Below are 14,855 nucleotides of genomic sequence, written 5' to 3'. Positions count from 1 at the left end.
ATTGACCTCATCCTGTCAGTAGAGGATGCCTGGTTATTCTTTAAAAGTGCCTTCCTCACCATCTTAAATAAGCATGCCCCATTCAAAATATGTTGAACCAGGAGCAAATATAGCCCTTGGTTCACTCCAGACCTGACTGCCTTTGAACAGCACAAAAACATCCTGAGGCTTACTGCATTAGCATCGAATAGCCCCCGTGATGTGCAACCTTTCAGGGAAGTTAGGAACCAATATACAAAGGCAGTTAGGAAAGCTAAGGCTAGCTTTCTCAAACAAATATTTGCATCCTGTAGCACAAACTCAAAAAAGTTCTGGGACACTGTAAAGTCCATGGAGAATAAGAGCACCTCCTTCCAGCTGCCCACTGCACAGAGGCTAGGAAACACTGTCACCACTGATAAATCCACGATAATTGAGAATTTCAATAAGCATTTTTCTACGGCTGGCCATGCTTTCCACCTGGCTACCCCTACCCCGGTCAACAGCCCTGTATCCCCCACAGCAACTTGCCCAAGCCTCCCCCTTTTTCTCTTTCACCCAAATCCAGATAGCTGATGACACTGATGATACTCTAGACCCAAACTGCTACAGACCTATATCTATCCTACCCTGTCTTTATAAGGTCTTCGAAAGCCAAGTCAATAAACAGATTACCGACCATTTTGAATCCCACCGTACCTTCTCCGCTATGCAATCTGGTTTCAGAGCTGGTCACCTAAGTCACGCTCAAGGTCCTAAACGATATCATAACCGCGATCGATAAGAGACATTACTGTGTAGCCGTTTTCATCGACCGACCTGGCCAAGGCTTTCAACTCTGTCAATCACCACATTCTTATCGGCAGACTCAATAGCCTTGGTATCTCAAATGACTGCTTCACCTTGTTCACCAACTACTTCTCTGAAAGAGTTCAGTGTGTCCAATCGGAGGGCCTGTTGTCCGGATCTCTGGCAGTCTCTATGGAATGTCCACAGGGTTCAATTCTCGGGCCGACTCTCTTCTCTATATACATCAATGATGTCGCTCTTGCTGCTGGCAATTCTCTGATCCACCTCTATGCAGACGACACCATTCTGTATACTTCTGGCCCTTCTTTGGACACTGTGTTAACAAACCTCCAGACGAGCTTCAATGCCATACAACACTCCTTCTGTGGCCTCCAATTGATCTTAAATACAAGTAAAACTAAATGAATGCTCTTCAACCGATCGCTGCCCGCACCTGCCCGCCCGTCCAGCATCACTACTCTGGACGGTTCTGACTTAGAATATGTGGACAACTACAAATACCTAGGTGTCTGGTTAGACTGTAAACTCTCCTTCCAGACTCACATCCACCATCTCCAATCCAAAATTAAATCTAGAATCGGCTTCCTATTTCACAACAAAGCGTCCTTCACTCATGATGCCTAACATACGCTCGAAAAACTGACTATCCTACCAATCGTCGACTTCGGCTATGTCATTTACAAAATAGCCTCCAACACTCTACTCAACAAATTGGATGCAGTCTATCACAGTGCTATCCGTTTTGTCACCAAAGCCCCATATACTACCCACCACTGTGACCTGTATGCTCTCGTTGGCTGGCCCTCGCATCATACTCATTGCCAAACTCACTGGCTCCAGGTCATCTACAAGTCTTTGCTAGGTAAAGTCCTGTCTTATCTCAGCTCACTGGTCACCATAGCAGCACCTTGTAGAGTCCAGCCCGACGGATTGAAGCTGTTCTGAGAGCAAAACTCAATATTAGTAGTGTTTTACTCTCAGTGTATATGAAAGTATATTTGGAAGTTCAGTTGTTTAAATTAGTTCATCTACGTACATTAGACCCACATTTATGTGTACCTTAAAATACAGTGTTACCAGATATTTTAGTACGCCAAACGATAGTTAAAAAACAACAAAACAACAAAATAAAAGAGAAATGCACTCTATACATTACTGAAACCATGAAAATCATGTGGAAAATAAGGACCAACTGCCATGGAAACCTCATGGGGGAAAAATATATACAGTGGGGCAAAAAAGTATTTAGTCAGCCACCAATTGTGCAAGTTCTCCCACTTAATAAGAGGAGAGGCCTGTAATTTTCATCATAGGTACACTTCAACTATGACAGACAAAATGAGAAAAAAAATCCAGAAAATCACATTGTAGGATTTTTAATGAATTTATTTGCAAATTATAGTGGAAAATAAGTATTTGGTCAATAACAAAAGTTTATTTCAATACTTTGTTGGCAATGACAGAGGTCAAACGTTTTCACACACTGTTGCTGGTATTTTGGCCCATTCCTCCATGCAGATCTCCTCTAGAGCAGTAATGTTTTGGGGCTGTTGCCGGGCAACACGGACTTTCAACTCCCTCCAAAGATTTTCTATGGGGTTGAGATCTATAGACTGGCTAGGCCACTCCAGGACCTTGAAATGCTTCTTACGAAGCCACTCCTTCGTTGCCCGGGCTGTGTGTTTGGGATCATTGTCATGCTGAAAGACCCAGCCACGTTTCATCTTCAATGCCCTTGCTGATGGAAGGAGGTTTTCACTCAAAATCTCATGATACATGGCCCCATTCATTCTTTCCTTTACACGGATCAGTCATCCTGGTCCCTTTGCAGAAAAACAGCCCCAAAGCATGATGTTTCCACCCCCATGCTTCACAGTAGGTATGGTGTTCTTTGGATGCAACTCAGCATTCTTTGTCCTCCAAACACGACGAGTTGAGTTTTTACCAAAAAGTTATATTTTGGTTTCATCTGACCATATGATATTCTCCCAATCTTCTTCTGGATCATCCAAATGCTCTCTAGCAAACTTCAGACGGGCCTGGACATGTACTGGCTTAAGCAGGGGGACACGTCTGGCACTGCAGGATTTAAGTCCCTGGCGGCGTAGTGTGTTACTGATGGTAGGCTTTGTTACTTTGGTCCCAGCTCTCTGCAGGTCATTCACTAGGTCCCCCCGTGTGGTTCTGGGATTTTTACTCACCGTTCTTGTGTCATTTTGACCCCACGGGGTGAGATCTTGCGTGGAGCCCCAGATCGAGGGAGATTATCAGTGGTCTTGTATGTCTTCTTTTTCCTAATAATTGCTCCCACAGTTGATTTCTTCAAACCAAGCTGCTTACCTATTGCAGATTCAGTCTTCCCAGCCTGGTGCAGGTCTACAATTTTGTTTCTGGTGTCCTTTGACAGCTCTTTGGTCTTGGCCATAGTGGAGTTTGGAGTGTGACTGTTTGAGGTTGTGGACAGGTGTCTTTTATACTGATAACAAGTTCAAACAGGTGCCATTAATACAGGTAACGAGTGGAGGACAGAGGAGCCTCTTAAAGAAGGTCTGTGAGAGCCAGAAATCTTGCTTGTTTGTAGGTGACCAAATACTTTTTTTCCATCATAATTTGCAAAAAAAGTTAATTTAAAATCCTCATTTTTTTCCTCGTTTTGTCTGTCATAGTTGAAGTGTACCTATGATGAAAATTACAGGCCTCTCATCTTTTTAAGTGGGAGAACTTGCACAATTGGTCGCTGACTACTGTATTTCTACATTTGCAGCCATTTTCCTTTTCAACTTCTCTCTCTGAATCACTACAGAGTAACCGAATGTAGCAGGTGTAAAATAAACGCCTGAGTGGGGTCGGTAGAAACCGGAAGCATCCGGTTTGCAGGCTTCACCCCTTCCTCTCTGCTTTTCCTGAAAACCGGATGATTTTGGTTTCTTTCGACGCAGGAAGGAGCAGGAGGCTTAAATTAAAAGAAAGAAGAAAAGTTATTGAAGTCTTTTGATTGAGAAACCTTATGGTTTAGACAAGACTGGAGCTCAGAGCATGATGTATAGCTGTTTCGGTAATTTGATTATTGCATTTCTGACTATTAATGATATGGGTGTGTGGTCTATAGAATATGATTCTAAAGTTCCTTTTTGCACCTGTAGATTTTTCATGCATGAGACTACCGTGGTGGGAAGAAATGATCGGAATGAAACACTTATTTTGGGCTTCACGACCACACACACATGCACACAGATAGCCAAAGTCTCTCAACCTCTATTTCTCCCAATAAATGTCCCACTTTCTTTGCTTGAATTCCAATCCAATATATTCCCTGTTAACCCTTCACCCTCAGAGATTGGGAAGGATTGGATGGATGTAAACAAGATGTTGAAAACGGCACCCCACATTGTTGAGCTATTGCTATATTGCTACCAAGAAGTATTTTCAGATCTGCGAGGGGGGAGCCAACAAGGGCAGAAGGAGGAACTAAATTATCAGATTGTAATCCTGGCTTTGAAACAGCCTTATAAACAATTACACCACTGTCAGGATTTTGTCTGATATATTTCCTTCATAAATGTGTGTTGTGTTTTTCTGACAGAAGCCCTTATACAGGTCATGGTACAAGAGCAACGATAAACTACGTCGAAAACATAAGGTAACTTTGATCGTCCTGATCCATTTCACCTCCCATAGTTCAAATCCTCCAATTCACCCTGTTCACCCAAGTAGAAACTAGAGGTTGAGTCTTTAGGATCTCTCTCGTAGCTCAGGTGTTTGTGATAGTAGAGGCTTTTCAGTTTCAAGCAAACGTTCAGTACTTCTCTAGTTCAAGTGACTAGCAATGTAGAAATAGTCCAAGAGCTGTGATGACTGCATAACGTATGATAGATCATACGTATGGCGGTGTAGACTTAAAAAAATCTATTGTGTTTGCCAATCTTTTGTACATTACTTCTTGTGTGGTGTAATGTGCCTCTTTAGGACATGTCAGCCCAGGGGTCAGCGTCTCAACTCCCCAAGGGCTACGAACCGGAACCCCTGGCCAAATATGGCACTCTAGATGTGGTGTTCGACTACAACTCCCAGGACCAGCGGCTGGCGGTGACGGTCACGGCCGCAACAGACATCCCGGCCCTCAAGCGTACAGGCAACGTTGCCTGGCAGGTACATCTGGTGCTGCTGCCCACAAAAAAGCAGAGGGCGAAGACGTGCATCCAGAAAGGGCCCTGCCCGGTCTTCACAGAGACCTTCCGCTTCAGTCACGTGGAGTCAGAGATGATCGGCAACTACTCCATTCGATTCCGTCTCTACAGCGTGCGGCGGATGAAGAAAGAGAAGGTGCTGGGAGAGAAGGTGTTCTACCTCACCAAGCTCAACTTGCAGGGCAAGATGTCGGTGCCGGTCATACTGGACCCCTGCTGTGCCTTCCCTGTGAGTAGATCAAAGTAAAAGCTAGGCCTCAAGCATTTACTGTACACAACAGCTGTGATGGTAGAATGCTGTTCCTGGGGTAGTTTTGTACTTACTAAGAACCTACCCGGATAATACATGAAGACTTTATTTCTGACATTCTGGTATTTGCCTGGATTCTTTTCCACATTGCAAACATCAGTTATTTGATTTGAGTTATGTAGCTCGTTGTAAATGAACATAGTCCAAAACAGATAAACTCGTACAAACTCTAACAACTTTCACATTTTACTATCCAATGCTGTCTCAAAGGTTTGTCAGAGCATGTCTGCCAGTTATTACAGCATCTCTGCATTTTTATTATAAGAATGTAGATTCCTTGCCTTACTTCCTTACAAATTTCACTAACATTGAATCCTGGGCCCGTATTTATAAAGATCTAGGATCAAGTCACCCCCTGTCCATGTAATTGTATTAATTATGACAAATTCAGGCAAAACTGATCCTATATCAACACTCCTACTCTGAGATGCAGACCCTGAAAATTAATTGACCTTCTTGTTGGTCTATCTGTCCACCCACGTGCTAGCAGGGCGGTGAATCCCAGCCTAGTATATCGGAGATGTCCTGCAGCGAAAGTGCCTCTTCATTCCAGTCAGCCAGCCAAGGCTCCACACCAGAGATCTTGGTAGGGCTCGTCTACAATGCCACCACGGGCCGTCTCTCAGTGGAGATCATAAAAGGCAGTCACTTCAAAAATCTGGCTGCCAACAAGCCACCCAGTAAGTACACTAAGACATTCTTCTGGTTGCTTGTCAACACTTTGTCACTAATAGTCAGTGTCACCCGAGTCTAGTTTTCATTTAACGATAATGAGAGTCCTTGCTTTCAGATCTGGTCTCGGTCACTTGAAGGACCAGAGTAGCACTGGATAGATCAAGTGAAGCAACATTGAATGAGGAATTTCCTTGTAACTAGCAGTTATATGTGTTTGTCAAGATCATACATTTCTGTGCAACTGTTGATTTAAGCAAAAAAAAGTGTGATGGGTCCACACTCAAAAAGCTGTTGCATAAAGCTTACTTTTTACTGCACCAGGATAGCATACACAGACGTTTCGTCCTAACAGCATTCCTCAGTGTGTAGGTTATTTTTCAATCAGAAACAGCATTTATAGGTATGGCCCTTTATTTTGGGGATTCCTTTCCATCCCACCTTACAAGGCAGATATAGCACCTTCTTACACCACGTGTGAACTAATTGTCACGTGCATACCATAATCATCCAAAGTAATTATCAAATTATCCAAAATAAATTCCCAACCATATGGATTGACTATAAATTAAATGTCTGTTGACACATAGCACCATTGTCATCAGCAGTATATGCTGAATTGTATAAGCAATTTAGATTTTAGCTGCCATGTATAAAAAACTAAAGTCAGAAGTCTACGCTTTGAGGAACCAATTTATTAGGATACATTTTTTTTTGTAAAGTGATATTCAGTTTTTTTTATTGAAATTATATCTACATACAGTTGAAGTCGGAAGTTTACATACACCTGAGCTAAATAAATGTACGTTTTTCACAATTACTGACATTTAATCCTAGTAAAAATGCCCTGTTTTAGGTCAGTTAGGATCACCACTTTATTTAAAAAATGTGAAATGTCAGAATAATAGTAGAGAGATTGATTTATTTCAGCACATTCCCAGTGGATCAGAAGTTTACATACACTCAATTAGTATTTGGTAGCATTGCCTTTAAATTGTTTAACTTAGTTCAAACGTTTCAGGTAGCCTTCCACAAGCTCCCCACAATAAGTTGGGCCATTCCTCCTGATAGAGCTTGTGTAACTGAGTCAGGTTTGTTGGCCTCCTTGCCTGCACATGCTTTTTCAGTTCTGCCCAGAAATGTTCTGTTGGATTGAGGTCAGGGCTTTGTGATGGCCACTCCAATACCTTGACTTTGTTGTCCTTAAGACATTTTGCCACAACTTTGGAAGTATTCTTTGGGTCATTGTCCATTTGGAAGACCCATCTGCGACTAAGCTTTAACTTCCTGACTGATGTCTTTAGATGTTGCTTCAATATATCCACATAATTTTCCTCACTCATGAAGCCATCTATTTTGGGACGTGCACCAGTCCCCCCTGCAGCAAAGCACCCCCACAACATGATGCTGCCACCCCCGTGCTTCACGGTTGGGATGGTGTTCTTCAGCTTGCAAGCCTCCCCTTTTTTCCTCCAAACATAATGATGATTATTATGGCCAAACCGTTCTATTTTTGTTTCATCAGACCAGAGGACATTTCTCCAAAAAGTACGATCTTTGTGCAGTTGCAAACCGTAGTCTGGCTATTTTATGGCGGAATTAAAGCAATGACTTCTTCCTTGCGGCGGTATTTCAGGTTATGTCGATATAGAACTCGTTTTACTGTGGATATAGATACGTTTGTACCTGTTTCCTCCAGCATCTTCACAAGGTCCTTTACTGTTTTTTTGTTATTGATTTGCACTTTTTGCACCAAAGTATGTCCATCTCTAGGAGACAGAACACGTCTTCTTCCTGAGCGGTTTGAAGGCTCCGTGGTCCCATGGTGTTTATAGTTTTTGTTTGTACAGATGAACGTGGTACCTTCAGACTTTTGGAAATTGCTCCCAAGGATGAACCAGACTTGTGGAGGTCTGCAAAACAAATTCTGATGTCTTTTGATTTTCCCATGTCGTCAAGCAAAGATGCACTGAGTTTGAAGGTAGGCCTTGAAATACATCCACAGGTACACTTCCAATTGACTCAAATGATTTCAATTAGCCTATCAGAAGCTTCTAAAGCCATGACATAATTTTCAGGAATTTTCCAAGCTGTTTCAAGTCACAGTCAATATAGTGCATGTAAACTTCTGACCAACTTGAATTATGATACAGGGAATTATAAGTGAAATTATCTGTCTGTTAACAATTGTTGGGGAAATTACTTGTGTCATGCACAAAGTAGATGTCCTAACCGACTTGCCAAAACTATAGTTTTATGGAGTGGTTGAAAAACGAGTTTTAATGACTCCAACCTAAGTGTATGTATTCTTCCGACTTCAACTCTACTTCCATGGTTGGTTAAATTGACTCTCCCCTTTAGCTGCCCTTAATTTATCAATTTTAAAACTTCCGAGTCTATATACAACAATATTATGAGCAACGCTCATGCCCTGCCCACCTGAGGATCGGACTTTTTCAGCCTGTCACTTCAATCTCGCCGGATTGATTGCTCTAAATTTACTCCTGTGACTCTTTTGTACTCTTGCTTGTGCCTTTCATTTTTCCCCGTTAACATTATGACCGTGGAATTGTTTGTAATGACCTGTCATTATACCCTGATGAAGACAGCTTGTCTGTCAAAACGTTGGACATAAATATTTTGCATCTGAACTCCTAGAGTGTGCGGCTCTCCTTTATTTTTTTAAGTGTTTCATTCCGCTAGCCAGCACCTCTCCTAAATAGGTGTACGTTTCTTTCACCTCTAGATTGTAATGACCTGTCAAACACACCCTGGTAATGGCTGAAATGTGCTAAATGGAGTATATTGTCTAACCGTTGAATTTATTAGAATGCAAAAGCTTTGTCGAAGATTTAACGCTCCGTCTTGACACTTACATCACAAGAAACAGAAGAAAGGTAATTTTATTATTTATTATTAATACAGTTGTATTATTGATGCAAGTGTTTACAAATTAGATTACACACTTGAAAATGAACACTCGGATTATAGTGAGTGATATTATGTCTGATCTCGCAAACAATGTAAAGTATGTTTTGATAGGTGTAATCTCGAGCCAAGCGTGTAGAATTTTTATTATTAATACAGTTGAAATGTTTACAAATTAGATTACACACTTCCGAAAATGAACACTCGGATTACAGTGAGTGATATTATGTCTGATCTCGCAAAACAATGTAAAATATGTTTAGATAGGTGTAACCTAGAGCCATGCGTGTTGATCTTTTGTCTGAGGGTATCCTGCTATTGAAACACTTGTTGAATAATGCAAGAAAACGTGAAAAAAACTAACTTATGAGGCAGTCTAGACAGCGTAGGTGACTGTACGTAGGGCAGGCAGAGCTAGGTATTACTACACTTTTGGAGCTAGAAACACAAACATTTAGCTGCACCTGCGATAACATCTACAAATCTGTGTACGCGACCAACATTTTTGCCTGAATAAGAGAACAGCATAAGTCCTCAACTGGCAGCTTCCTTAAATAGTACCCGCAAAACACCAGTCTCAACGTCAACAGTGAAGAGAAGACTTCGGGATGCTGGCCTTCTAGGCAGAGTTGCAAAGAAAAAGCCATATCTCAGACTGGTCAATAAAAAGAACAGATTAAGATGGGCAAAAGAACACAGACACTGGACAGAGGAACTCTGCCTCGAAGTCCAGCATCCCGAAGTCTTCTTTTCACTGTTGACGTTGAGACTGGTGTTTTGCGGGTACTATTTAAGGAAGCTGCCAGTTGAGGACTTATGTTGTTCTCTTATTCAGGCAAAAATGTCTCCAATGGATTACACATTTATTCATTGGATGGTTCTCTCATGGATTGAGTTCCCACCTAAAAATATCTTGGCCCGTTTTCCCGATAGCGATGGAATTTAGGCTTAGAGTGTTTTAACGATGCATCTTTCCTACAACTGCCAAATATGTAATATGCATTTCCCAAAACAACACGCAGAGAGAACGTTTGATAAGTGCGTTGTTAAGGCATGTGTCGATACTGATAGGATCGACAGAAAGGCAGGGCTGCTCTCTGATCAGTGTTCTACCTTTCCAATCTTACCTTAACATTAGAATTATTCCACAATACTGACGACGAATCAGCTCCTATAGAGATATAATCACCTATGGCTACAAATATTGAGGCGGCTTATTTTAATGCTTGCCCTACAATAATGAACTAAATCAAGATGCTGCATCATTGCATACATTACACATCATGAATTATATTGAGCCAAAAATGTGACAGTAGCGTACAAATAGATAAATAAAACTCAATAAAATAAATTAACATTAAACTGATTTCAAAATCCTTCAAATACACTGAGTAAACCAAACATTACGAACACCTTCCTAATATTCAGTTAAAAATCCTTTAACCTGTCTCTTCCCCTTTCATCTACACTCATTGAAGTGGATTTAACAAGAGACATCAATAAGGGACCATAGCTTTTCACCTGGATTCACCTGGCTACATACAATGCATTCGGGAAAGTATTTAGAACCCTTGACCTTTTCCACATTTTGTTACGTTACAGCTTTATTCTAAAATATTTTTTCCTCATCAATCTACACCACAAGGATGGTGCCAGGTTTCCTCCATTCAGACCAAAGTTTCAATCTTGATTTCATCAGACCAGAGGATCTTGTTTCTCATGGTCTAAGAGTCCTTTAGGTACCTTTTGGGCAGTCATGTGTCTTTTACCGAGGAGTGGCTTCCGTCTGGCCACTCTACCATAAAGGCCTGATTGGTGGAGTGCTGCAGAGATGGTTGTCCTTCTGGAAGTTTCTCCAATCTCCACAGAAGAACTCTGGAGCTCTGTCAGAGTGACCATTGGGTTCTTGGTCACCTCCATGACCAAGGCCCTTCTTCCCCGATTGCTCAGTTTGGCCAGGCGGCCAGCTCTAGTTGTTGGTTCCAAACTTCTTCCATTTAAGAATGATGGAGTCTACTGTGTTCTTGGGGACCTTCAATTCTGCAGAAATGTGTTGCTACTCTTTCCCAGATCTGTCCCAGATCTGTAATCCTGTCTTGGAGCTCTAAGGACAATTCCTTCAATCTCATGGCTTGTTTTTGCTCTGACATGCACTGTCAACTGTGGGACCTTTTATAGACAGGTGTGTGCCTTTCCGAATCATGCACAATCAATTGAATTTACCACAGGTGGACCCAAATCAAGTTGTAGAAACATCTCAATGATGATCAATGAAAACAGGATGCACCTGAGCTCAATTTCGAGTCTCATAGCAAAGGGTCTGAATACTTATTTAAATAATGTATTTCTTATTTTATATGTAATAAATGTACAAACATTTCTAAAAACCTGTTTTTGCTTTGTCAGTATGTGGTATTGTGTGTAGATTGCTGAGGATTTGTATTTAATTTGATCGATTTTAGAATAAGGCTGTATCGTAACAAAATGTGGAAAAGTCAAGGAAAGAGCAGATGTCCTTAATGTTTTGGATATTCGGTCTATGTATTTATCTTTTAATACACATCTCGGTTTTGTTTTGAAGCATCTTCACTTGTTAGGCAAAGAATGGGCAAGTTTGTAGCTAGTTTTCCATATATTCTAAAATCTGCATATTTTGTGTTTCCACCAAACAAACTTGTTGCAGATAAAAATCAGTGCGTGATGAGGTAGTGCACACAAAATGTACATTTTCGCCTACGTTTAAATATCCCGCAAAAAAAATTACGTTTCAAAGTGTTTCAATCACATTTTCATCTCTACCGCTAGTTTGGTTACAAAAATTGTTGCGTTAAATAATAAATGTGCCTACATCGTCTTGGCATGTGTGCTCTAGCCAACAGCTCACAGGTGTTTTATATGGTATGACTTTCCTTGCACAAAAACTGTGGATGCTAATGTATTACTGTAACATTCGTTCTGAAGTTATCAGCAGTCACAGAAAGACAAACATTTAGATTTTGTGTTTAGCGGAGATCTTGTGTGTAAAGGAAGGGCAAAAACGCATCTAACGACTTACTTAGCTATTTTAAGAGTGGTCTGAGGCAGTTGTTAAGTAACAAGCATTTTGAAGAGCAACTTTAGTAACGTTGGTGTTATAGTGTGGACGCTATATACAGTGCCTTGCGAAAGTATTCGGCCCCCTTGAACTTTGCAACCTTTTGCCACATTTCAGGCTTCAAACATAAAGATATAAAACTGTATTTTTTTGTGAAGAATCAACACCAAGTGGGACACAATCATGAAGTGGAATGACATTTATTGGATATTTCAAACTTTTTTAACAAATCAAAAACTGAAAAATTGGGCGTGCAAAATGATTCAGCCCCCTTAACCTCTTGGAACTCCCCATACCGGATCCGGTATCAGGAATACAGACTCAAGCTCATTACCATAACGCAACGTTAACTATTCATGAAAATCGCAAATGAAATGAAATAAATATGCCATCTCGCAAGCTTAGCCTTTTGTAAACAAAACTGTCATCTCAGATTTTCAAAATATGCTTCTCAACCATAGGAAAACAATAATTTGTGTAACAGTAGCTAGCAAACAAAGGATTTAGCGTTAGCATTAGCGTTAGCATCCAGCACGCAACATTTCAACAAAAACATAAAAGCCTTCAAATAAAATCATTTACCTTTGAAGAACTTCTGATGTTTTCAATGAGGATACTCTCAGTTGGATAGCAGATGCTCAGTTTTTCCAAAAAGATTCTTTGTGTATTAGAAATAGCTCCGTTTTATACATCACATTTGGCTACCAAAAAAAAACCGAAAATTCAGTCCTCAAAACGCGAACTTTTTTCCAAATTAACTCCATAATATCGACTGAAAACATGGCAAACGCTGTTTAGAATCAATCATCAAGGTGTTTTTCACATATCTCTTCATTGATACATCGTTCTTGGACACATGCTTTCTCCCCTGAATCAAATGGTAAAGTGGAAGCAGCTGGCAATTGCGCACCGAATTCGACGCAGGACACCAGGCGGACACTTGGAAAATGTAGTCTCTTATGGTCAATCTTCCAATGATATGCCTACAAATACGTCACAATGCTGCTAAGACCTTGGGCGAACGACAGAAAGTGTAGGCTCATTCCTTGCGCAATCACAGCCATATAAGGAGACAATGGAAAACAGAGCTTCAGAAATTCTGCTAATTCCTGGGTGATGCATCATCTTGGTTTCGCCTGTAGAATGAGTTCTGGGGCACTTACAGACAAAATCTTTGCAGATTCTGAAACTTCAGAGTGTTTTCTTTCCAAAACGGTCAAGAATATGCATAGTCGAGCATCTTTTCGTGACAAAATATCGCGCTTAAAACGGGAACGTTTTTTATCCAAAAATGAAATAGCGCCCCCAGAGATCCAACAGGTTAAGTTAATACTTTGAGGCGCCACCTTTTGCTGCGATTACAGCTGTAAGTTGCTTGGGGTATGTCTCTATCCGTTTTGCACATCGAGAGACTGAATTTTTTTCCCATTCCTCCTTGCAAAACAGCTCGAGCTCAGTGAGGTTGGATGGAGAGCATTTGTGAACAGCAGTTTTCAGTTCTTTCCACAGATTCTCGATTGGATTCAGGTCTGGACTTTGACTTGGCCATTCTAACACCTGGATATGTTTATTTTTGAACCATTCCATTGTATATTTTGCTTTATGTTTTGGATCATTGTCTTGTTGGAAGACAAATCTCCGTCCCAGTCTCAGGTCTTTTGCAGACTCCATCAGGTTTTCTTCCAGAATGGTCCTGTATTTGGCTCCATCCATCTTCCCATCAATTTTAACCATCTTCCCTGTCCCTGCTGAAGAAATGCAGGCCCAAACCATGATGCTGCCACCACCATGTTTGACAGTGGAGATGGTGTGTTCAGGGTGATGAGCTGTGTTGCTTTTACGCCAAACATAACGTTTTGCATTGTTACCAAAAAGTTCAATTTTGGTTTCATCTGAAAGCACCTTCTTCCACATGTTTGGTGTGTCTTCCAGGTGGCTTGTGGCAAACTTTAAACAACACTTTTTATGGATATCTTTAAGAAATGTCTTTCTTCTTGCCACTCTTCCATAAAGGCCAGATTTGTGCAATATACGACTGATTGTTGTCCTATGGACAGAGTCTCCCACCTCAGCTGTAGATCTCTGCAGTTCATCCAGAGTGATCATGGGCCTCTTGGCTGCATCTCTGATCAGTCTTCTCCTTGTATGAGCTGAAAGTTTAGAGGGACGGGCAGGTCTTGGTAGATTTGCAGTGGTCTGATACTCCTTCCATTTCAATATTATCGCTTGCACAGTGCTCCTTGGGATGTTTAAAGCTTGGGAAATATTTCTGTATCCAAATCCGGCTTTAAACTTCTTCACAACAGTATCTCGGACCTGCCTGGTGTGTTTCTTGTTCTTCATGATGCTCTCTGCGCTTTTAACGGACCTCTGAGACTATCACAGTGCAGGTGCATTTATACGGAGACTTGATTACACACAGGTGGATTGTATTTATCATCATTAGTCATTTAGGTCAACATTGGATCATTCAGAGATCCTCACTGAACTTCTGGAGAGAGTTTGCTGCACTGAAAGTAAAGGGGCTGAATAATTTTGCACGCCCAATTTTTCAGTTTTTGATTTGTTAAAAAAGTTTGAAATATCCAATAAATGTCGTTCCACTTCATGATTGTGTCCCACTTGTTGTTGACTCTTCACAAAAAAATACAGTTTTATATATTTATGTTTGAAGCGTGAAATGTGGCAAAAGGTCGCAAAGTTCAAGGGGGCCGAATACTTTCGCAAGGCACTGTAAATAATTCCTACTGAATAGAGGGTGTACTTAACTGCAGTATAGTATTATTACTATCAAATCAAATTAAATGTTATTAGTCACATGCTCCAAATGCAATAGGTGTATACCTTACAGTGAAATGCTTACTTAAAAGCCCCT

General features: G+C 40.9%; 1 protein-coding gene across 1 annotated transcript in view; it reads left to right on the top strand.

Moving 5' to 3' along the window:
* LOC139385208 (synaptotagmin XIVa) overlaps positions 1-14,855 on the top strand; it is a 127,561-nt gene that overhangs the window by 93,695 nt on the left and 19,011 nt on the right. Inside the window, exons 6-8 of the mRNA XM_071130322.1 lie at positions 4,373-4,429; positions 4,756-5,205; positions 5,774-5,966. Coding sequence (XP_070986423.1) covers positions 4,373-4,429; positions 4,756-5,205; positions 5,774-5,966 — 700 coding nt within the window. The remainder of the gene's footprint in view (positions 1-4,372; positions 4,430-4,755; positions 5,206-5,773; positions 5,967-14,855) is intronic.

Source organism: Oncorhynchus clarkii, chromosome 26 (genome assembly GCF_045791955.1).
Source record: "Oncorhynchus clarkii lewisi isolate Uvic-CL-2024 chromosome 26, UVic_Ocla_1.0, whole genome shotgun sequence".
NCBI lineage: Eukaryota > Metazoa > Chordata > Actinopteri > Salmoniformes > Salmonidae > Oncorhynchus > Oncorhynchus clarkii.
The sequence above is the reverse complement of the archived record's forward strand: the minus strand, read 5'-3'. Positions and strand labels throughout refer to the sequence as shown.